At 39.9% G+C, this 22,851-nt stretch overlaps 1 protein-coding gene across 4 annotated transcripts in view; it reads left to right on the top strand.

Annotated features, from left to right (window-relative positions):
- Positions 1–22,851, top strand: part of SMIM21 (small integral membrane protein 21) — a 31,700-nt gene that overhangs the window by 3,032 nt on the left and 5,817 nt on the right. Inside the window, exons 2-4 of one of the 4 annotated variants that reach the window (XM_016933900.4) lie at positions 12,170–14,303; positions 15,985–16,177; positions 19,590–20,223. In XM_016933900.4, the coding sequence (XP_016789389.1) occupies positions 12,170–12,225 (56 nt within the window). In that variant the 3' untranslated portion in view covers positions 12,226–14,303; positions 15,985–16,177; positions 19,590–20,223. Of the gene's footprint in view, positions 1–12,169; positions 14,304–15,984; positions 16,246–19,589; positions 20,224–22,851 lie in introns of those variants that run through there. The other 3 variants (XM_054672291.1, XM_054672290.2, XM_054672292.2) reach the window with 3 other exon arrangements.

Raw genomic sequence — 22,851 nt, 5'->3', positions numbered from 1 at the left:
GGTGTCTGTTTTATGCCAGGACAACAAATTAGAAAATAAAATGGAAGTGAAAATCCTACTTAAAAAATCAAGCAGGGGCAATCCAATTGGGAAAGATTTTCAGCAAATGATGCTCAAACAATTGGATATCTACATGGAAAATGGTGGATTTTGGTAGACCCTTGCCTCACACCACACACAAAAATTAATTCAAAATGTAAGAGCTAAGGCTGTAAAACTCCTTAAAGAAACATAAGAATAAATCTTTGTGACCTTATTTAAGCAAAGATTTATTAGATAAACAACAAAAGCACAAGTGATAAAGGAAAAAGTGGATAAATTGAACTTAGTCAAAATTAAAATCTTTTCACTTCCAAATGTATACCATTAATAGAGCAAAAAGACAAGCCACAGACTGGGAGAAAATATTTGCAAATCATATACTCTAAAAAAGATTTGTATCCAGAGTATCTAAGAGCATATAAAAATCTCATAACTTAATACTAAGAAGATAAATAGCCCAATTAAAATTAGGTAAAAAGGCCAGGCACAGAGGCTCATGCCTTCTAATCCTAGACTTTAAGAGGTCGAGGCAGAAGGGTCGCTTGATCCCAGGAGTCCTAGATGAGGCCAGGCAACAGAGTGAGACTTTGTCTCTACAAAAAATTTTAAAAATTAACCAAGCATGCTACTGCCTGCTTGTAGTCTCAGCTAGTCTGGAGGCTGGGGTGGGAGGATCTCTTGAGCCCAGGAGATCAAGCCTGCAGTGAGCTGTGATTGCACCACTGCACTCCAGCCTGGGCCATAAAGTGAGATCCTGTCAAAAAAAAAACAAAGCCAGAAGATTCAAATAGAAATTTACCCCCAAAAAGATAACAAAGTGGCCAATAAACACATGAAGAGATGCTCAGTATTATTAATCATTAGGTCAATATAAATTAAAACTATAGTGAGGTACCACTTCATGCCTTCTGAGATCACAATGATTGAAAAGTCGGATAATACCATGTTTGGGTGAGAATATGGAGAAATTAGTACTTTTGCATATTGCTGGTGGGAATGTAACATGGTTCAGCCACTTTGAAAAACAGTTTAGCATTTTCTGAAAAAGTTAAATATAGATTTATCTTATGATTCAGCAATTCTACTCCTAGGTATCCACTCAAGGAAAATAAAAAGATATGCTCACACAAATACTTACTTGTACACCAATGTTCATAGCAGCATTATTCATAACCAAAACGTGGAAGCAATCCAAATGTCTATCAATTGATGAATGCATAAACAAAATATTTTATATCCACACAATAAAGACTATTTGGCAATAAAAAGAAACAAAGTATTGACACATTCTATTAAATAGATGAACCTCAAAAGTATACTAAGTGAAAGAACCCAGTCACAACAGACCACATATGGTATGATTGCATTTATATGAAAAGTCTAGAAAGGGCAAATCTGTAGAGACAGAAAGTATTAATAAATAAGTGGTTGTATGAGGCTATGATAGGAATGAAGATTAACTGTAAAAGGGCATTAAAATGCATGGGGGTGAAGAAAATGTTCTAAAACTGGATCATAGTTATGGTTGCATAATATGGTAAATGTACTAAAAATTATTGAATTGTATACTTAAACAAGCGAACTTTATGTTATGTAAATTATGCACCAATAAAGCTGTTATATAAAATGGCAACAAGACTCTACTTTCAGCCGTGATTGCATAGTTTGTGGGAGATCAGTGGTCTCACTGCACACAAATAGGAAATGTGGATTAATTTTTTAAAAATGCTTGTTGGACTTGCCAGGACTTGAGGGGCCATGACCTTGGGGAGAAGAGAAACTCAGTGAAAGAAGTGAAGGCTGCATTTGCCAATTCTTGATGCCAAGCAAGAGGCTGAGAATCCAAGCAGAAGGCTGCAGCTGAGATTTGTATAATTCAGCTGAGAATTTGGTTGTCACTTCACAATGCTGGAGAGAAAAAATTGACTTTGGAACATCTAACACAAGTGGATCTTAAAAGGTCAAGATATTGAAATAATAAAAGCTCAGAAGAAGGCTCAAAATGCAGAGGATTCCCACTCAAGGCATTTGCTGAACTCTGTTTTTATATATTAACTTTTAATTTTGAAATAATTTAGACTCACAAGAAGTTTCAAAAATAGTGCAGATAGTTCACATATACCCTTCACTTAGCTTCCCCCAGCAGCATCTCTGGCTTCTATTTCCTAGATGTTAGTAGCACCCTCCCCAGTCATGAAGATCAGAATGTCTGCACTCATTGCCAAATGTCCCCTGGAAGGCAAAATCACTCTTGGTTGAAAACCATTGCCCTAACATTAACAACTTATATGAACATAGTGCACTTATTAAAACCAGGACATTAGCATTGGTATAATATAATTAACTAAAATGCTGACCTTATACAAATTTCCCCTCATGTCCATTTTCTGCTCCTGGACCCACCCAGGAATTCACACTGCACTGAGTTGTGACTCCCTAAACAGCGTCACTCTGTGATGGTTCCTCAGTCTTTCCTCATCTTTCATGACCTTGAGTTATTTGATGAGACCCAGTCAGTTAATTTGTTGAATCTCTCCTGATTTTATTCATCTAAAGTTTGCTTATGATTAGATTGGGGTTATACATTTTTGGCAAGAATTCAACAGAAGTGGGGTGCTCTTTCCAGTGTGCTGTATCAGGAGATATATAATGTCAATTTCTTTCTCTCTCTCTTTTTTTTTTCCTTTTGAGATGGGGTCTCACTGTGTCACTTAGGCTGGAGTGCAGTGGTGCAGTCTCTGCTCACTGCAACCTCTGCCTCCCATGCTCAAGCCATCCTACAACCTCAGCCTCCCAAGTACCTGGGAATACAGATGTGCACCACCATGTCTGACTAATTTTTGTATTTTTTGTTGATATGGGGTTTCACCATGTTGCCCAGGCTGACCTCAAACTCCCAAGCTCAAGCAGTCCCTCCACTACCGCCTCCCAAAGTGCTGGGATTACAGGCTTGAGCCACCATGCCCAGCCCTAGTGTCAATATCTCTTATTACTGGTAGTGTTGATTTGATCACTTGGTTAAGGTGTTGTCTACCATATTTCTCCACCGCAAAATTATAATTTATCTCTTGGTAGTTGATAAATATCTTGGGAAAGAGTCTTTGAGTGTATGCAAATATTCTGTTTCTCTTCCAACTTTTGCCCAAGTGTTCAGTATCCATCAATGGTTATTCCCTGCATTAATTATTACTTTGAGGTTTGCCTAAGGGTACTTTTTATTTCCCTAATTTCTTCTACCTATATTAATTTTAATTCTTCTATAAGGAAGAGTTGTCACTTCTCTCCAACTTATTAATTTGTTCATTTTTATATCAGCATAGACTCATTAATATTTATTTTATTTTGTGGATTGTAATTTAATACGTCATTTTTTATTATTTTGTTGCTCAGATTATTCCAGTGTTAGCCATTGAGAGCTTTGTCAGATGAGTTCTGTGCCCCTTTTGTTTCCACCATTTTTCAAGCTCTTCCTTATTTTCTTGGTCTGTAAGGTGTTCCAGGCTCACATGATGTCTCTGCTTCACTTCTGGAATCAATCACTTTTCCAAGAAGCCATGGTACTTTTTATTGGAAATGGTGTTTAGAAAGCAAGATCTAGACTCTGTGTGCTCAGTGCTATTGAGTTGTAATTTCTTCTCCTCTTAGCAGACAGAGCTACGAAATATATGTATACATATTATATATGTACACATATATGTAGATGTAATATATATATATCTACATTTTATCTACCTGTATAAATATTTAAAATCATAAGTTCATAATCAAAAACCACACATTTTATTTTAGTCTTCACCATTTCTTTATTTGTATCTATTTCCCCTCACTGTGATAAGCCTGGTTCTCACCATCTACAATATATATACTTATTTATTCAAACCTAATATGCACATAAAGTAGTTACAGAATTTCTAACCTATACCCTGTGGGGAAAAAAAAGATTTACTAACAATGGTATTTTTGTAAAGTTTTTTATCTTTAGCTTTATATCATAAAGGAAAAACAGTAATTTCCAAAGTTATTAATGTTAGTTATTTTCTTCACCATTAATTTCAGTGTTGTTTACTTACTCATTTACAGTACAGTTGGGTTCATATGTTACTATTTGTATTCTATTTTGAGTTCCCCCTATATTCTGATTAATTTTATATGTTCACTTACTCATTTATTTGGGGAACATGTAAAACATTACTATGGTTCTAAGAGTCAAAACTATGCAAAAATACACATCTAGAGACAAGCAACTTTCTCTCCATTTCTAATCATTTGCTGAATTCTTAAACTTCATAAGGCAAAGATCTAAGAAGCTAAGCAGAAAGATGCTGAATGGAAAAGGGGGATGTGGAGCAGTTTCATGATTCTGAGAAGATAGCAATTGAAATTCAGAGCCTGCCAGGAAGTAACATCCCTAGTAAAAATCCCAAGATTTCCATTCCTATCTCTGGAGGTATTTCTGCCACCAGTTGATTCAGTTCCTGATTAGATTAAGATAAACTTCCCCAACTCTCTACCCGCCAAAAAGGACAGAGTGAATGCTCTCTGAAGGAAAATGACATTATCCACAGCCTTGATAATTTTTTTTACATAATGTCTAGCATTCAATCAAAATTTAGTAGACATACTAGAAACAGAACCAAGAAAAAATAGACAATAAAAATAGACCCTTAAAATAATTTGTAAATGAAAGCAGATTTATTGTTAAATTAATGACACAAGTTTCTGGGTGCCTCACTTGCACAAATCTTTCTAAGACTTGGAAGGAGCCCTACACATGTGCACTGAAGGTCACATTTGCAAAACTTGCAACAATAACCAAAAACAGATTTGTTCCAAGTACAGTCAGTTAAGACTGTTTTTTCTTTCAATTTTTATTTTATCTCTGTCTTAGTCCATCTTAGTTCCTATAACAAAAATGCCATTAAACACACACACACACACACACACACACACACACACACACACACACATTTATTTCTCAGTTCTGGAGGCTGCAAAGTCCAAGATCAAGGCTCTAGCAGATTTGGTGTCTGCTGAGGGCTTGCTTCCTCACAGACAGCTATCTTCTTACCTCAAATGGTGAAAGGGTGGAAATATCTCTCTGGGATATCTTTTATAAGGGTACCTGTAAGGTTAATTTTAGGTGTCAACTTGACTAGATTAAGGAATACCTAGATCACTGGTAAAGCATTATTTCCAGGTATGTCTACAAAGGCAAATTCTGTCTATCTCTTTTGGAGCTAAGATACCCTTCTTCTTCCACCCTTAAACATCAGAACTCCAGGTTTTCTGGTCTTTGGACTCTGGAAATTACACCAGCAGCCCCCAGGTTCTCAGGACTTTAGTTGCAGACTGAGAGTTACACCGTCTGCTCCCCCAGTTTTCAGGCTTCAGTACTTGGACTGAGCCAGACCACAGGCTTCCCTGACTCTCGAGTGTGTAGACAGCCTATCATGGGACTTCTCAACCTCCATAATCACATGAGACAATTGCCGTAATAAACCTGCTCTCATCTTTCTACATAGATATAGATCCTATATATATCCTATTGGCTCTGTTTCTCTGGAGAACCCTAACATAGGCACTAATCCCATTCATGAGGGCCCCACCTTCATGATCTAAGCACATCCCAAAGGCTCCACCTCCTAAAACACCACCTTGGCTGTTAGGATTTCAACACATGAATTATTGGGTTGGGGGATGGTGAATAAACATTAAGTATATTGAACTCTGACACATTCTCCTCATATCAGATGGCAAGCTTATCAGGTGATTGAGTGGTCATAGGCATTTTGGAAATCTGACCACAGGGAATTTGAATTGAGGGTCCATTTAGTTTAGGATTAATGGAATATATTTATGTAGTTCACAGTCACTTCCAAGTGTAAGTTACTACTAACTCTCTCAATGTCCAATGGCTTTTAGGGATACATTACTTGCCTCTGTTGATGCAGGCCCAGCACCCATAATTATGACCTGGATATGAGAGCAAAGTCCATGAACCATGAAGTTCGTGAACCGTAAGTTTTGAGGCCGTCATTTTCATTTTCATGAGTCCCTTTCAAGGTCTCTTACTTAATTTTGTATCCATAAATGTATTTCCTTTGCCTTAAAATGAGACTCAAAATTATAATCCTCAAGTCTCACAGATCTTATAAAGTTGTAATTTTTGTGATTTCTATTCTTTCTAAATAAAGATTCACATTTGGTGCCTAAACTTTCATAATTTTGTGAATTTTTTTCTTAAAGTTGGCCTTAAAATTGTTAGTAAGCTGAAAGATAAATTTGAAGAACTGTTAAAAACATCTTATTAGATACACTTTCCAGTATTAACATTTACAAAAAGAAACATCTTAAAATCAGATTCTACAGTTTTCAGTTCTTTTGTGAGCAATCTTATTCTCTTTTCTGCTTTATTCAGCTTTTGGAATGATGGGTTAGAAAAAGCTGGAAATAAATTTTATAATGCAGGTATAATTTCTTTCTAAACCATAGATCACCATATAACTTTAAGATATTGCTGTACTTTAAAACATGTTCCTTATCATATTAAATTTCATTATAGCAATAATGCATAGGTGTGGTTGCAGTACCTAATAATACAAGAGGGTATAAAATGCTGATTTGTCCATTTTAGAGTTTATCAAGTTACTCCTGTAATGAAAGATGAGGAATTCAATGTATTCACCTAGCTTCCAGCTGTCCTCTCTCCCCTCCACTTTCAATTTTTGGGTGAATATTATTGGAGTAATTTTTAAAGACAAAGTAAACTTTTTGAATCTTTTATAATTGGAAAGTGTTTTTTACTCTCATTCTTAATTACTGCTTTTACTTGTATGATATTTTAAGTTCAAATTTTCTTTCCTCACAATTTTGAAGATATTGTCCTCAGCACTTAGTATCCAGTCATGCTAATTAGGAAATTATACCTCAATTTGAGTGTATTTTTTTCCAAAAAAAAACGAAAAACTTGCTCCAATTCATTATATTTTATTCTTTGCCATTGGAGGCCTTGTCAAAGCAAGCCAACTTAAATGATTAGCCTTAATAACTAAATGGCATAAAACATAAATAATCTGGCTTTTTTTTTGCTCTAGTTAACAGAATACTTTTACTCAAAAGACATGCTCAAATTTTTTTTTTTATCAAGTCTGTTCCTCTATCAAAACACAGTCAAAATCTTGTTATCAGATACAATGAGGGCATTAGAGAAAGTTGGGTAAAGAGGAAAACTATTACAATACTACGTAACCTAAACATCTTTAAAGCTTAAAAGTTTAATCAAAACTTATGAATATAAACTCATACTCTTTAACCAATGAAGACGAACGCTTCTTTTTTGAGGCTGGATCTATCAATGATTTCCTTTTTTTTTTTTTTTTTTTGTATAAACCACATCCCTAGTTCATCGACTGTGTTTTCTTCTATATATTCTTTTAAAGCAGAAAGAGGAGGAAAGGAATTGGGAAGCAATTTAAGTGCAGAATCCTAGACTTTTCAGGCTTTTGCCCCGAACGTTACTGCTTTCTTGTTCATAATTAAGTCATCAGCAATTTATCAACTTAACTTTATTAAGTCTTTTCAAAGAATTCAACTTACTTTTCATAAAAACAATAAATTTATTTGATTCATATGGTATTTTATTATATAACCTAATTATAGTAAAAAGCATAACTGGCATAAACTGGTTTAAATATACTTGGACAATTTATAACCTCATCTCCAAAAACAATCTGCTGATGGGTTTTTGAAATAGAAACTTGTTTTTCTTTTTCTTTTTGTTTTTTTTTTGTTTGTTTGTGTGTTTTGTTTTGTTTGTTTAGACAGGGTCTTACTCTGTCATGCAAGCTACAGTGCAGTCATGGCTCACTGCAGCCTCGACCTGCCTGGGCTCAAGTGATCCTCCCACGTCAGCCTCCAGAGTGGCTGGGATTACAAGCATGTGCCACCACACCTGGATAATTTTTGTAGATGGGCTTTCACCATGTTGCCTAGGCTTTTCTCAAACTCCTGGGCTCAAGAGATCCACTCACCTTGGTCTCCCAAAGTGCTGGGATTACAGTCGTGAGCCACCACACCCAGCCAGAAACTTATTTGTAATCTTTTATAATCACTTCTCAGGCTTTATATAAAGTAGCCAGACATTGAAATATTTAAGTGTACCAATTCATAAGTAGTTAACAATGGATTCATTTCATACTGCTCTCACTCCTGCCCAAGCAGGTACCATACTACTGATGAAAATATCCAACTCTGTATAATGTGTCAGTAATTAAACTGCTACACTTGAACGCTTCCCATAAATATATTTAACATCAATTTCTGATCACTGTCAACAAATTCAAGCTTTCTGAAGGTTTCACATACAATGACAGGAACATTCGTATATACAGTTATATTGTTTATGAAATAATTATTTTCTCCTCTACATATTTGATTGTAGCTATTTATGATTGATTTTTATTAAACTTATTATTAGAATAAGCTTCTAGGGACTCGTCATAATACAGCCTTGTATTCCCTAGCAGTAGACGTATTTATTCATTTACTGTATAATGTCATTCATTTATTAACTCATAATCCATGAATGGACCATATATTTTCTATGTATCTGGCACTGTTCTTTGGGTTATTGTTAAAGTAATTCAAATACCGTAGGAATTCTCCATTCCTTCTCTCTGTCCTTGTGTACTTCAGCATCTTCCTATTGAGAGGAAACTCATTTGCAAAAGGCAACTGGCATTATATCGGGGTCATGTGGGAGAAGGAAGCTGCTGGTTACCTCTTAATATGAGGAAAGTCCAGAGGTGAAATAGGAAAGGGCTGGGGTACTGCACTAGGGTGGGGAGGCTGCTTGGAGGACAAAAGAAGAAAGACATGAGGAAATCTGAGGTCAGAACATCCAGACAGAGACAGGAAGCACAAAGACCACAGCTGCAACAGGCTTGACAAGTTTCAGAAGCAGAACAAATCCCAGGCTAGACGTGCAGCCTCGACCTCCCTGGGCTCAAGCGATCCTCCCACCTCAGCCTCCAGAGTATCTGGGACTACAAGTGCCTGCCACCATGCCTGGCTAACTTTTATATATTTTGTAAAGACAAGGTTTCATTATGTTGCCCAGGCTGGTCTCAAACTCCTGGGCTCTAGCAATCTGCCCACTTTAGCCTCCCAAAGAACTGGGAGCAAAGGCAGAGGGGCATGAGGTGAGCTGAAGAAACAGACACTACAGGAACATGGAGGGCTTTGCAGACCGAGATTCCACACAGGAAAGCAGTAGGGAAACGCTTTAAGAAATAAGCATGCAGACTTTGTAGTTTAACATTTCAATATGACCACAAAAATTGTGGGTGACATTCACAAAAAACAAAAAGAAACCCAGATATCTTCCTTTCCTAAATGTTTATTTACTATTTACACAATTATGAGATTTTTTAGAAAATTAAATTTTTATCAAGAAAGAATACTCATAGACTTCTAGCCCTTTGTCTTTCCTTCCACCTCTATTTTTTTATGGCATTTGGGAAGATTTGTTATTTTTCATAATACACAGCTTAGGTTTGAAATATTTTTCTTTAATTTCCATATTCCAAAAATTCACAATGCTATTTATGTGGGCACATCACTACTAATACGACTCCATGTCACATAAATAGTCGTGTAACTTTTTATGTTGTCTCCTGGTTATATGGAGGAGGTTTCAGAAACCCTATATTACAGGCTTGCTCTAGGCTGCTCCTGTTCTGGGGCTGGTACCGTAATATATGGATTGAATCCTGCTACTCTGATGCTCTTGTCAGCCTGAAAGCTTGCCTTCCAGTTTGTACCAAACCATGGTATACAATAAATCAGCACATGTGTCTGAACAGCTATATATTCTTTCGGTGGCTTTAAATATTTTTATAATCACGGGTGCGATATAGGACTCAGGGGACCTTTAAAGCCAGCATTTCAAAACAGCTGAATGGAGATTCAGAAAACCTGTATGCTGTTGGACTAAATTGCAGGAAAACTTCTCGGAACCTTTGATGCATGTGGGGTTTAGTTTTCCTGGGAACCACGTTTAATTCTACAATTATTGATTTCCACAGTAAGAGCTATTCCTGCAGTTCACTGAATGGTAGGATATGGAATGTAGGATGACCTTCCTTCTTCCTACACCTTTGAAATCGAGAGCAAATGCATAATTCACATTAAATGGCAAATCAGCCCTTGACCTCAAACAGACAATATAACAGCTCAGCCAGCCCAAGCAGGCATAGGACAATTCTCCTTAATAAATCCAGCAAACTTTGCTATGCTGGACGTAGCTTCCTTGAAACTGGACACTGGAGAAAAAGCTCCACCTTGAAACCAGTTACCTTGATTCCCATGAAAGGGACAGTGCCCGTTCGATTATTATTAATATCTCATTAAAGTAAATTAACTTTGGGAAAGTAGGAGCTAGTTCAAAACAGAACCCGCATGACCAGAGCTCTGCTGGTCTCTGGGTCTTGAAGTGGCCAGATGATGACTTGAAGTTGGCACTGGAAAATGTGGGAGACCAGTCATGGGAGTGAAGTGGCGGAAAAATCCTGGTGGTTGGTTATTCCGAATTCACAGGGAAGATCTTAATAGGTCATTTGTTACTGAACAATATTAAATTAGGACTCCTGAGACATTTTAAATGTGTATCCTCAAGAACTCGTCCTTGCCGGCCTCCTGGGCCCATCCCCACCCACTGCGTGCACCAAGACACATGCCACACATTGCTTGCCCTGCTGCTGGGTCCAACATGAAGCTCCCCCAACTGGCTCCTGTGGAATATGTCTGAAAACATGCACGGATGTGTTCCTTGGCACTCTGGGAAAGCAGAACATTTCAATGACTCAGTTTTCTCCACGGGAAATTATTCTGTTGGAGTGTGTAAAATAATAACTGAGTAGCAAAGTTGCATATAACAAAATGTAATTGCACTGATATTTAAATCCAGGAGGTGTATTGCTAGTCCTTTATGATTTATGAAGCTTTTCCTATGTGGTTTTCAAGGAAAATCATTTTTCCATTTTTGGTATAATATGGTTCTACTTCCAAAAACTTCCCTGTGGGTTTATTTTTGATCACTTTTTCATAGGGTGAGGCTTGTTTGTGCAGAGGCCATCGTGGCAGTGGGAGAGCTGGTGACCAAATTGCAAAAGCAGATAACTCACTGCAAGGAAATGTAGGAACATTCCACACAAATGTGGTTTTACAGACACAATTCTTAATTCTGGAGGCTTCTGCAACTCCTCAGGACCTTTCAACAGCGTGTAAGTCAGCTACAATGCTCCTCGTTTTCAGAATGCTGTTACCAAAGGTCCACATAAGGCTGAAAGTAGCATCACATGCCTCAAAGTAGCTCTGCCAGATGCGCTATGCACTGGTGCAGCCTCCCCTCCGGCTGAGAGTGAGCCACGCGCGTCCCATTCGATCCCAGTGGAGGGGAGAAAACCTTCCTTCCTTCTCAGTTCCATCCTCCTATCCTAGCATTGCGATACTTTGCCCAGGAAGCCAAATAAATGCATAATTCTAACTAGCTATAATTGCATTTCCCAGCTCACCTATCAGAATGGTGTTTCCATTGTTGCTGACTTTTGTTAACAGCTGCAGCAGTCTCCTGCCGCCTCCTCCCCACACCAGCACTCACAGACGAAGGTCTCTGGGGATTGACAGAAAATGACCTGCCGCTTTGGGTATTTCATGGCTCTGTGTGTGTACGTTTTGTTTTTTCTATCAGTGATTAAAACTACAAATTTAGTTAATGTACAGCACAGACTTTGTGAATAAATCTACACACACACACACACACACACACACAGCTCTGTAATTGCTTTTAAATGCTGGAACCAAGGCTGTCATCTACTCTCCAGACACTGAACTCCCCGCTGCAACCCTCCATCCCTCCCTCGCCACACCTCCCACCCTGGTCCCACACCAACCTTTTGTTCTGATGGCAAATCAAAAATCCCAGAGCTTTTCCCAGCCAGACGTGGTATAAAGTAGACCAATTTTCTGTGTGGCCAGCCTCTTTAGTTGCATTTTTGGCAGATTAAAAACAAAAGATATGACCAATATTACTCATAAAATACTGTGTTTGCTTGATGTTCCCCCTTAGGTTCGCTGCAGAGACACAACTGTCCAACCATTTATCACTCAGAAACGTTTTACTGATCTTCTGGAAATATGTCATCGTTTAGGAGTATTATATATCTTTCTAAAATCACTCAAGATTTATGGTGGCGACTTGAATTCCTTTAGAGCTATCTGCTTCACACTTTTGAACACCAAAGGAAGAGAAAAGATTGTATTTTAAGGAATTTAGACCAATGGTTATGAAGAAGCCAGAGACCAGAACATATCCTGAGATTAGACACAAACAAATGAGAAAAGATGATTGCTAAAAGCGATAGGAGCCTTCTAGGATTCAGCAGGACCCCACCCTGCCAGCCTCCCACCCTATATCGAATCATTTCCTTGCGTGTAATGAGCCGTGGAAGTCCAGTTTTTACCTAATCAGTTCTATCACTCATTGGCTTATCCTACCTTGAGATCCCCTAAAGGTTCTGGGGAATGGTGATTTCAAACTAAATCGCTTACCAAGGCTGATATTTGAATCACTAAAAAGGCACAGAATTGTGGAGGGGCGTGCCTCTTGGATGGACAAATCTTCAGGATAAATAGAAGGAATATGTAGAAAGGTTTCACAACAGACAAATCTGCAATAACCTATCTGAAAGAGTGAGTAAGCTCCTTAAAAACCACCCTGGCGTGAGACCTGTGTCAATGTTCGCAGTGCCACCATTCCCATTACTCCTCCAGCAGAACACTTTCCTGGAAGTCCTGAGGAGCATTCATCAAAACAAATGGGCTGCTTTCTTTGGGTGGGGGGGGGATGCTGCCGCCCTTGGAGTCCAAGACACACACATTTTCCCCTGCGACATGAAGCGGTATAAAGAATGGTTGTCACCATTCGTGACCAACAACCCACAAGGTTCAAAGTGTTCGCACAGGATAAGAATGTTGACAGCATCCTTAGAATAGACCCAAGCTAACTGGCCTTGGAATTGAATGCAGTTAGCCTCATCAGCAAGAACCAAGGAAATTCACCAGCCTCTGAATTGATCAAGGTCTTTGCTCAAGGAGAGATTCCTAAAATGCAAAGCAAAAAAAAACACTGATTTTTTTTTTTCCAGGATGGGTAGCTGGGTTCTCATTTGAGCCCAGGTTTATGATGGAAGAACATGAATAAAGTTCCAACCCTCTTGAGAGCAGTTGATGCCCATATAAGGGCAGTTTTCTTCTGGAGAAAGTCCCAGGGGACCATCCATTACCCCCAGGACAGCCACTTCTGTTTAGCATGTACGCAAGGCTGCTCAGGGGATAATAGGACACTTGGGGATGCATGCCATCAATAAAACAAGGATGTTCAACCCTGAATTTCACTTTCCCTTCTTGCCCAGTTACTTATTTTCCCAGTTCCCTGGTGAGACTAATGCTAGCCTAGTTCAACAGGGGCAGAATGAAGGCGATGCTGAAGGTGAAGGCAATGTTCGGTGCATTTGTCCCAGCAATTCAGCACAGATACCTGCTTAGATGGAAAAACACGGTTAGTGTCTGTGCCTCCAGAGTGTCAGGGAACATTTTTAACTTAACCTGTTCAGTACTTCACATTGCATCTTTCATCTGTGTATATTTGCTTCACTGTGAAGGTTAAGGGAGACAGATGAACATCTGCAGACAGACATTCACATGCCAAAATTGTGAGCCAACATCCAGACTCCCAAGAAAAGAATGTGGGAAAACTGGCAGACTCTAGAATTATTCTCAACGTGGGTGAGCCCTTAGCAGGACCCTGAACTGGGTTGCTCAGTGACTAAGGGGATCACCTCTGGCAGCTGGTGTTTGCCTGGGCGACCCCCAGAGAGGCTCTATTTGGGAACTGTAGACGATTAGGGGATTTCCCTGTTGACAACTCAAATGCCCTCCCATCTCTCTCTAATGCTTTCACCTGCTTGGGGGGCACCTCTATCTAGAAATACAAGAGTGGTGCCCAGGGATCAGCTTAATATTTTTGACTCCAGTGTTTTTTGACTCCAGTCCTTGTGATAGGAGCAGTCTTGAAAAGTCAACTCCAGGTGCCTGCAGTTAGGATGGAGTCTGTCTCAGCCAGAGGCAGTGATTCAAGTTTGCTCCCTTTTCCCAGTGGCTCTCCCCACTCCTTGGCCTAGATGTCCCCATGAACACTGCTGGTAAGTGGGCAGCATGACCACCCAATGGTGGTCATGCTCAGACCTCAATCTCTGAGTCTTCTCCTTTCTAGTGAGACCTGCCCACTCAACCATCTCCTACAGTCTCATATCTTTAAGTAGTGTTTATATGCTGATGTCTCCCAAACGTGTATCTTCAGCCTGATTCCCTACTCTAAACTCCAGACTTAAAAATCCAACTATGGCCTTGACATCTCATGGGGATATTTAATAGGCTCTCAAGCTTCACATTTCCCCAGCTGAGCTCCTGGTATCCTCCCTCACAGCCTTCCCTATCGCAGCAAATGGCAACTTCATTCTTGCAGTTACTCAGGCCAAGCACCTTACTATCCTCCTTGGCTCCTCTCTTTCACTCCCAATGTGCATTGAGTCAATCCACAGATCTTGTTTACTCTTCCTTAAAAATACACACAGAGCCCAACCACTTCTCACCACTTGCATCTCTCCTACCCTGGTCCAAGCCACCAACATTGTGGCCCAGATCCTGGCAGTGGCTTCGTGACATTCTCCCTGCTTCCTCCCACAAATCTCCCTCGTTTACTCTCCTGTGTCAGATCATGCCATTCCTCTGCTGCAGAACCTCTGCTGGCTTCCCATCTCATCCAAAGAAAATATTGAGTACCTCTATGATCCCCAAGGTCTCACTGCTCCACTCACATCTCCACCCCTCCCCACACTCACCTCCTGGCTGGTTTTGATCAAGTCAGGCAGCCTCCTACTCAGGAACCTCTGCTCTTGCTGTTTCTTACCTGGCCTTCCATGTGGCCCCTTTCTCTTCACCTTCATACTTTAACTTCAAGGTCACACTCCCTGACCACTCTCAAATATACCCACTTCCTTACCAGTGTTTTTTACGCTCCTTTCCTGTCTTGTTTTTCTCCTGAGTACCTATCACTCTCTAACCTAGTCAACGTTTAATTTTTGTGGGTACATACTAGGTGTATATATTTATGGGGCACATGAGATGTTCTGATACTGGCATGCAATGCATTTATCCTTTGTGTTACAGACAATCCAATTATAGTTTTTAAATTATTTTTAAGTGTACTATTACATTATTGTTGACTATAGTCACCCTGTTGTGCTATTGAATAGCATGTCTTACTCATTCTTTCTAATTTTTTTTGTGCCCATTAACCATCCCCACCTCTCCCCTTCCCCTCCCCCATTACCCTTTCCAGCCTCTGGTAACCATCCTTCTAGTCTCTATCTCCTTGAATTCAATTGTTTTGATTTTTAGCTCCCACAAATAAGTGAGAACATGTGATGCGTGTCTTTCTGTGCCTGGCTGATTTCACTTAACATAATGACATCCAGTTCTATCCAAGCTGTTGCAAATGACTGAATCTTATTCTTTGTCATGGCTGAATAGTACTCCATTGTGTATATGTACCCCTTTTTTTTTATTTATTCATCTGTTGATGGACACTTAGGTTACTTCCAAATCTTGGCTTTTGTGAATAGTGCTGCAATAAACATGGGAGTGCAGATATCTCTTCAATATACTGATTTCCTTTCTTTTGGGTGGATCCCTAGCAGCGGGATCGCTGGATCATATGGTAGCTCTGTTTTTAGTTTTTCAAAGAATCTCCAAACTGTTCCCCATGGTGGACCACCTAACCTATTCTTTATTTTTTTATTGTTTGGCTCTCTCATTAAATAGAAATTCCATAAGGATGAAGATATTTTTCCATTGTGTTCTCTGCTGAATCCCTGAAGCCTAGCATGTGTAAGAAGACACAGAATGCATATTCACTGTGTGAGTACATTTTATCTTGTGGCATCGATGATCCAGGGCCAGAGGAGCATCCAGAAAAGGACAGCAGAGCCTCAGGTGCTCACCGGTGTCAAGGAAGGTCTGTGAATAGCTTTGATGCAAACTGTTAATCTTCATTACTGGTGCCTTTTGTGCCAACTACTAGAGGTACTTGTTACTTATTAGCAGAATGACTTTACACGCTTCAAATAAATTAATGCCCCTTAATACCTGATGCAGTTGGTAGAATTGAGATAGTCACATGCCAATTGAGTATAGAAGGGGAGAAATGGAGGAAGATGAAGTGCAAAGAGAAAGAATTTAGCATTCATAGTATGGAGACCTATATCTCACTTTTTAAAAATTTAGTATGTAAATATTTTTATTTTGAATGGTTCAGAGCAAACTGTGATTTTCAAGTACTTCAAAATTCATTCATTCACAATTTTTTTAGGTAATTCTAGTTAATTTCCTAAATTAAGTAGATGGGAGGGGACTAAGAGAGGATCCGCAAGACAAAAGAATAAAAAATATTTTTTCAAATAATGTGAGAACAATTTTGAAAGACAAGGTGATTCCTAAGCCGAAGTCAGATAAATTGTCAAGAAAGGACTTCATTGTGTCAAAATAGCGGGTGAGAAGAAGACAAACTTGGAAGTCATTGGTTTTAGGAATGAAGGAGCTCAAAACTATCAATTATTGATTTATGCCTATTTATAACATTTGAATTTTAATATGAATGCAAATTTATAGAAAATTTGCAACAACACAAGAAACATTTTTATAGAAAATTTGCAGCAACACAAGAAACATTCAATGCTATTTTTTATTTATTTATTTTAGACGGAGTCTTTCTCTGTCACCCAGGCTGGAGTGCAGTGGCACAATCTCAGCTCACTGCAAACTCCACCTCCCACGTTCAAGTGATTCTCCTGCCTCAGCCTCCTGAGTAGCTGGGACTACAGGCACATACCACCACACCCAGCTAATTTTTGTATTTTTAGTAGAGACGGGGTTTCACCATATTGGCCAGGCTGGTCTTGAACTCCTGACCTCTTGATCCATCCGCACTGGCCTCCCAAAGTGCTGGGATTATAGGCATGAACCACCCCGGGCCCATTCATTGTCATTTACCCAGATTCACCAGTTTATATTTTGCTATACATTTGCTTTATCAGTTGAAAGAAAGAGACAGGGAGAGAGAGACAGAGATAGAGACAGAAAGGGAAAGAAATGGAAATGAAAGTAATTTGGCAACCTTGGGTTCCTTTACCCCTAAATACCTGAGTGTGCATTCAATAAGAACAAGGGCTTTCTCTTATATGGCCCAGGTACAATTATCCAAAGCAGAACATTTTCACATAGAAACAATATGATTATCTAATCCACAGACTAGATGCAAATTGTGTCAACTGCCCCAATGATGTCCTTAAAACTGCCCCCTCCAGCCCAGGAACGGGCCAGATCCCACATGCATCTGCTTATCATGTCTACTTCGTCTCTTTGCATCTGGAACTGTTGCTCAGCCTCTGTCTTTCTTCATCTTAACATTGTGAAAAGTACAGGCCACTTACTCTGTAGATGTCTCTTCACTGGGGGTTGCTGAGGTTTCCTTGTGACTAGATTCCGGTTCTGCACTATGGCAGGAATTACGCAGAAATCCATCCTTCTCATTGCAGCAAATGAGAAGCCCAGGATGTCACTGTCCCAATATTAGTGATGTTAGCTTCGGTCACTTATTTAAAATGAAATTCACCAGGTTTCTGAACCGTGAGGTTCTACTTTTCCATTTGTAATTAACAAGTAATTTACGGGGACATAATCTGAGACCTATTCCTCGTTTAACTTTCACCCACTGCTTTTAGGATCTATTGCTGACTTTCTCATTCCATCACTGCTTTGATCCATCCAGAAATCATTTGTATTTCAACATTGCACTTTTCCATTTTAGAATTTCCATCTATTTTTGTAACTTTTATTTCTCTGCTGAGATTCCTGGTCTGTCCACTTATAATAACCACATTTTCCCTTAAGTCCTTGAACGTACTTATAAATGTTGTTTTAAAAGTCCTTGACTGCTAAATCCAACATCTAGATCAAATCAATGTCCATTTCTCTTGGCTGTGGGTAAAATCTTCTGGTTCCTGTGCATGGGTAATCATTTCTTATTAGACTACACACTGTGGATGCATAGTCTAGAGACTTTGGATTCTGCTATGTTCTTCTAATGCACATTAGTTTTTGCTCTAGCGGCCACTTAACTTGACGGCAAAACTCCAAACTGTCCTCCTTGCAGTCGGCAGGAGGGGACACTGCTGAGTCTTTAGCCTTGCAGCTGTTGCTTTTCGCAGGAAAATGTGGGGGCTTCCCCATGCACATGCAGTCCAGTGGTTACCCAGGGGCAGGAAAAAGCGCATGCACAGATTTCGTTGCTATCCTTTGTGTACCCCTGATTTCTGGAATTCCCCCTCCACTTTCTAGCTGCCATGAGCTTCAGACTATGCCTGGTGACTTCTCAAGCAGATAAGGGTACAAAGTTCTTCCTGGGTTCTACCCCTGCTGTGCAGGGGCAGAACCCAAGAAGTTTTGGGAGTACCTTAAGGCAAGCAAAAAAAAAAGGAGAAGAAATGCAAATGGTACCCAGTGAATCCCCATCTTTTGAGGGTTGCCTCCCCGGTTGCTGCCTGCCTTTCATCATTCTCCAATGCTTTTGAACAGTTGGTTTTTACATCTTGTCCAGACTTTGTAATTGTTATCTGCGGGAAGGTTATTCTGGGGCAAGCTTCTCCACTATTATCAGAAGCAGAGCCTCTCTAATCATCTTTTTAAATCTAGAAATTCTCATGGTTTCTTAGAGCTTCAGGCTTCCTGTCAGTATTTTACATGACACTGTAAACTTTCCATCCACATTATTATTCTTTCTATGATATAGAATCCAGCCTTTATTCTTGAATTTCTTCTTACCACTTACCTGAGCGAAGCATCTCTGCATAAATTCTAAAAGCATATTTCTAGTGGTTCAAGCTGAAGTCATCTTCTTTAGCAAATGGGAAATCTAACAGGTATTGCAAATCACATAATTGGGGCTATGCAAACTTGGGTGTTAGAAAAAATGAACATCTCAGAAGGAAATCTCTCTCATCATATAACATATGCATATTCATATATATGTATAGATAATTTAGGAAAGCTGAGTTTATATAGCTGCAAGTCTATATGCCTAAGGAGAGTGTTAACTGAACTTTGTGCCAAAACTTTAAATATACCCGAGATACTTTTCCAAGTGTCTCCACTCTATTCTGTCAAAGCCACACAAATTTTTAAATAACAGTCCAAATATGCACTGTCCTCTTTTTATGTTTTCCTCAAAGCGCGGTTCACTGCCCCAAACCTTCCTGGAGGCAGATGAGCGCATGTATTTAAAGTGCACCCCGGCCTGTGTGTGCATTTCTTGCTTGGTGCTTCCATTTTGTCACAAGTAACATGATTCCTGCGTCCTCCTCCTTCCCCAGATCATTTAGTCCTGGGCTGCTGAGAGAAAATGCAATCTCTATGACAAAGCCAGCTCCACCTTCTACCGGTCCCCTACTGTTGGGTGAATAGTCCTCCAAATGCTGGCAGGAAGGGGATTGACTGCTAAGGAAGGAAATCTCAGGCACTTCTCATATCTGAAAGGAAGGCACAGGAAAAGCCTCAGAATGGAACTCAGACTGGATGAAACTGGGAAGATTTTGCTAGACAGAAATTAGAAACGCTCCTACAAAGAAACTGAAGTTCCATGAACACACTGTTGCCACCCTGCAATTTAGTGTCATACTCTACTTGTAACTCTAACCTAACAATGTGTCATCCTTACTTTTTATGTTATTTATTTACAAGTGCATTTTCAGTATCAACCCCTTCATTCATTAATCCTAATGTGGCCTTTTCCAATGTCTACTTACCATTTTAAATACTTACCATAATTTACAGGGCTTTCTTGAACATATCCAAGGTATATTATATGAGGCTAGCTTAATGGAAAGTCTTGTATACCAAAGCAGGAAAAAAAAACACATTTAATTTATGATGGCTTTGAATTTTGATCATAATTTACTCCTGGAGACCTATTCACACAAAGCAATACCAATACAATTTTTCAGAAGCAATAAAAAATAAAACAATAAATGCTGATCTTATTAGTTTTTTCCTGAAAGTTCAGACATATTCCATTCTGGGATTATGCAAATTATGCTTAACTGGAGACTATATAGGTTATTATAATTTTTCTTGAGCTAATTCTATTAGCTTAACTTTTGAAGCATTTTAGCTACTAGAATTTTCAAATTTATGTGTTTCTCTTTTCTTCCTTAAAGAAACTATCAAGGGCTTGCCCCAGTTCAAGGTCTTAAAACAACAAAAGAGATAGATATACATGGAATTAAGAAAAAATATCACTCAAAAAATTACGACCAAAGAAGAATCATGTTTTGTAAATTCTTTCATGTCGCCTCCTAATTTTAATCCACAAATTGGAGTCTGATTTAAAATAGGAGAAAACTCTCAATAAGGATTTTTGCAGAGTACATAAGACATATAAAACTCCCCTCATGGAAGCCAGGCAGTCTTTCTTCCAACAAGATGAAATCAATCATTTGTCAGGGCTTACCATAGTAAAGCAAGTTCATACAGTAAGTGAAAGATACATACATTAAGAAGACAAGGTTCTTGACTCAATGGACTCAGAGTTGAAAGGAAGATGAGGCTTCTAAGAACACAAATCACTCCTGGGCAGCTAGAGGCCGGGGCAAGTGCCTCCAGGATACTCAACTTAGCGGGTGGGCTGGGGAAGCCCAGGGAAAGAAGGATCTCCTCAGAGACCAAGAAAGGTTTCTTGAAGGAGACTGTGTTTGAGCTGGGATTTGGTCAGAAGAGTTGAGTGTCCCACAGAGAAGGACTCACACAAGCAAAGGACACAAAAGGGGCAACATTAAGAGACAGTCCCCAGGACCAGAGGGAGGCTGTATAAGGTGAAGGGTTTGGTGCAGCTACAAGTAGATTAGGACTGGGAATATGGGGCATGGCCAATACTTTGAAATGTTTGGGCTTCCTTTTGCAACCTGTGAGCACCCCTTGAAGGTCTGAGGATTGGCTGAGCATGAGAGTAACATGATTTAGACATGGGCATTAGGCCATTCTATGGAGATAGCTGGGCCGCTGAGTGACCAGTGCAGCCATGCATACCCTCCAGCAGCATGAGGGTCCAGATTAGCGCAGAACTCTGAGATATTAAAGAGGGGTGGGAAGGGTACGTGAAGCCAGAACCACCAGGGGTGGGAGGAAGGGGATGGCTGACAATGGCAGCGGCTAACTAGATGGCTGGTGATACCATTCACAGGAGCAGGGAAATCACAGAAAGGTGGAGCTGGAGGTTGGCCAGGCAAATGGAGTGTTTGGGGATGCCAGTGAGGCTGACTAGGAGAAGCTCTATGCGTGGTCTGCAGGCAGATGATCAGGAATTTGAAGTTAGTGAATAAAACACAAAAGGGAATGTAGGCAACATCACACAACAGTCAAGAACAGCTCCAGGGAAGTCCACTTTTCAAGAGGAAGAGAAGAGAACAAAGAGACAAAACAGCCAAAGCAGGGTCTCACAAACAGGGTCACGGTGCAGAGAGGGGCACACAGGGTCTGAGAGTCTGGGGGAATAGAACGTTGCTGACATAGTGCATGGCTTCTTAACGGCCTCACAGCACGGCTGCCACAGAGGCAGGGCGGAATCTTCCCAACAGTGAACATGTGTCTGTGTGTGCCTGAGGCCTGCATGGGAACTTGAGACTTGGAGCTGGAACTAGGTAGCAGGACTCAGAAAACGGAGTCAGGCGTGAAGATCACAGTAAGGACCAGACAATCCGAGGGGGACTGAGATCCAGAAAGAGAACCCAAGCGCAGGGGCACAGTTCACAAGCAAGCCTAATGAAGAGGCTCTAAAAGCCAGGGAGTGACGAAGAGGGAAGGGATGCAAGCCAGGTTCTTTCTGGCAATGTGCAGCCTCCAAACCCCACTTCACGAAAGGACCAGCTTTAGTGTCTGATGCACACTCTTCAAATTTAGCAATAACCTCTAACAACCAACAATCTATGTTTCCAGGGATGATGATGGCTGTTCCTTCAGAGGCATCGGACTGGCGTCCTGAACTCCTCTGCACTGACTAGGACACCGCAGACCCCTCAGAGGGAAGGAATCGTGCCTATTCATTCCAGATGCGGTGTATGCAGACAGCTCTCTTCACAAGTCCAAAGTTGAGATAACTTCTATGTGCTTGAAAAGTCTCCTTTTCTATGACAGTTTAAAGAAAACATTTTCTTCCAAAGAAAAAAAATATGGCTTACTCTCTATTTTTAGGGGCAAAATAGCAGCAGCAGCAGCTGAAAGTAAAAACCTTTGGGCTCTCACAATCCCATAAATAAAGCAATAAGATTCTCTAATAAAGCGGGTTAACAGGATAACCTGAACCAAGTCTCTAAATACCGAAGACCCATGGAGGGAGCAGGTTCATTTAACTAAGACTCTAATCAGAGGCCACCGATTAATCTTAATCCTACGAATCATCTACTGCGACTCAGCCCATAAACTGCGGGATCTTTCATTCTCATGCCTCATAATAGGTGTGGGAGGAGCCCAACTGACATAAGAAGACTGTGGCATGACATCATAAAAATCACCAAGTGGCACTGTTAAACACCCACATGCGGTTATGAGCCGCACTGCTATGCTAAGCACGGCACGCACACT

The sequence above is a fragment of the Pan troglodytes genome, chromosome 17, assembly GCF_028858775.2.
Source record: "Pan troglodytes isolate AG18354 chromosome 17, NHGRI_mPanTro3-v2.0_pri, whole genome shotgun sequence".
NCBI lineage: Eukaryota > Metazoa > Chordata > Mammalia > Primates > Hominidae > Pan > Pan troglodytes.
The sequence above is the reverse complement of the archived record's forward strand: the minus strand, read 5'-3'. Positions and strand labels throughout refer to the sequence as shown.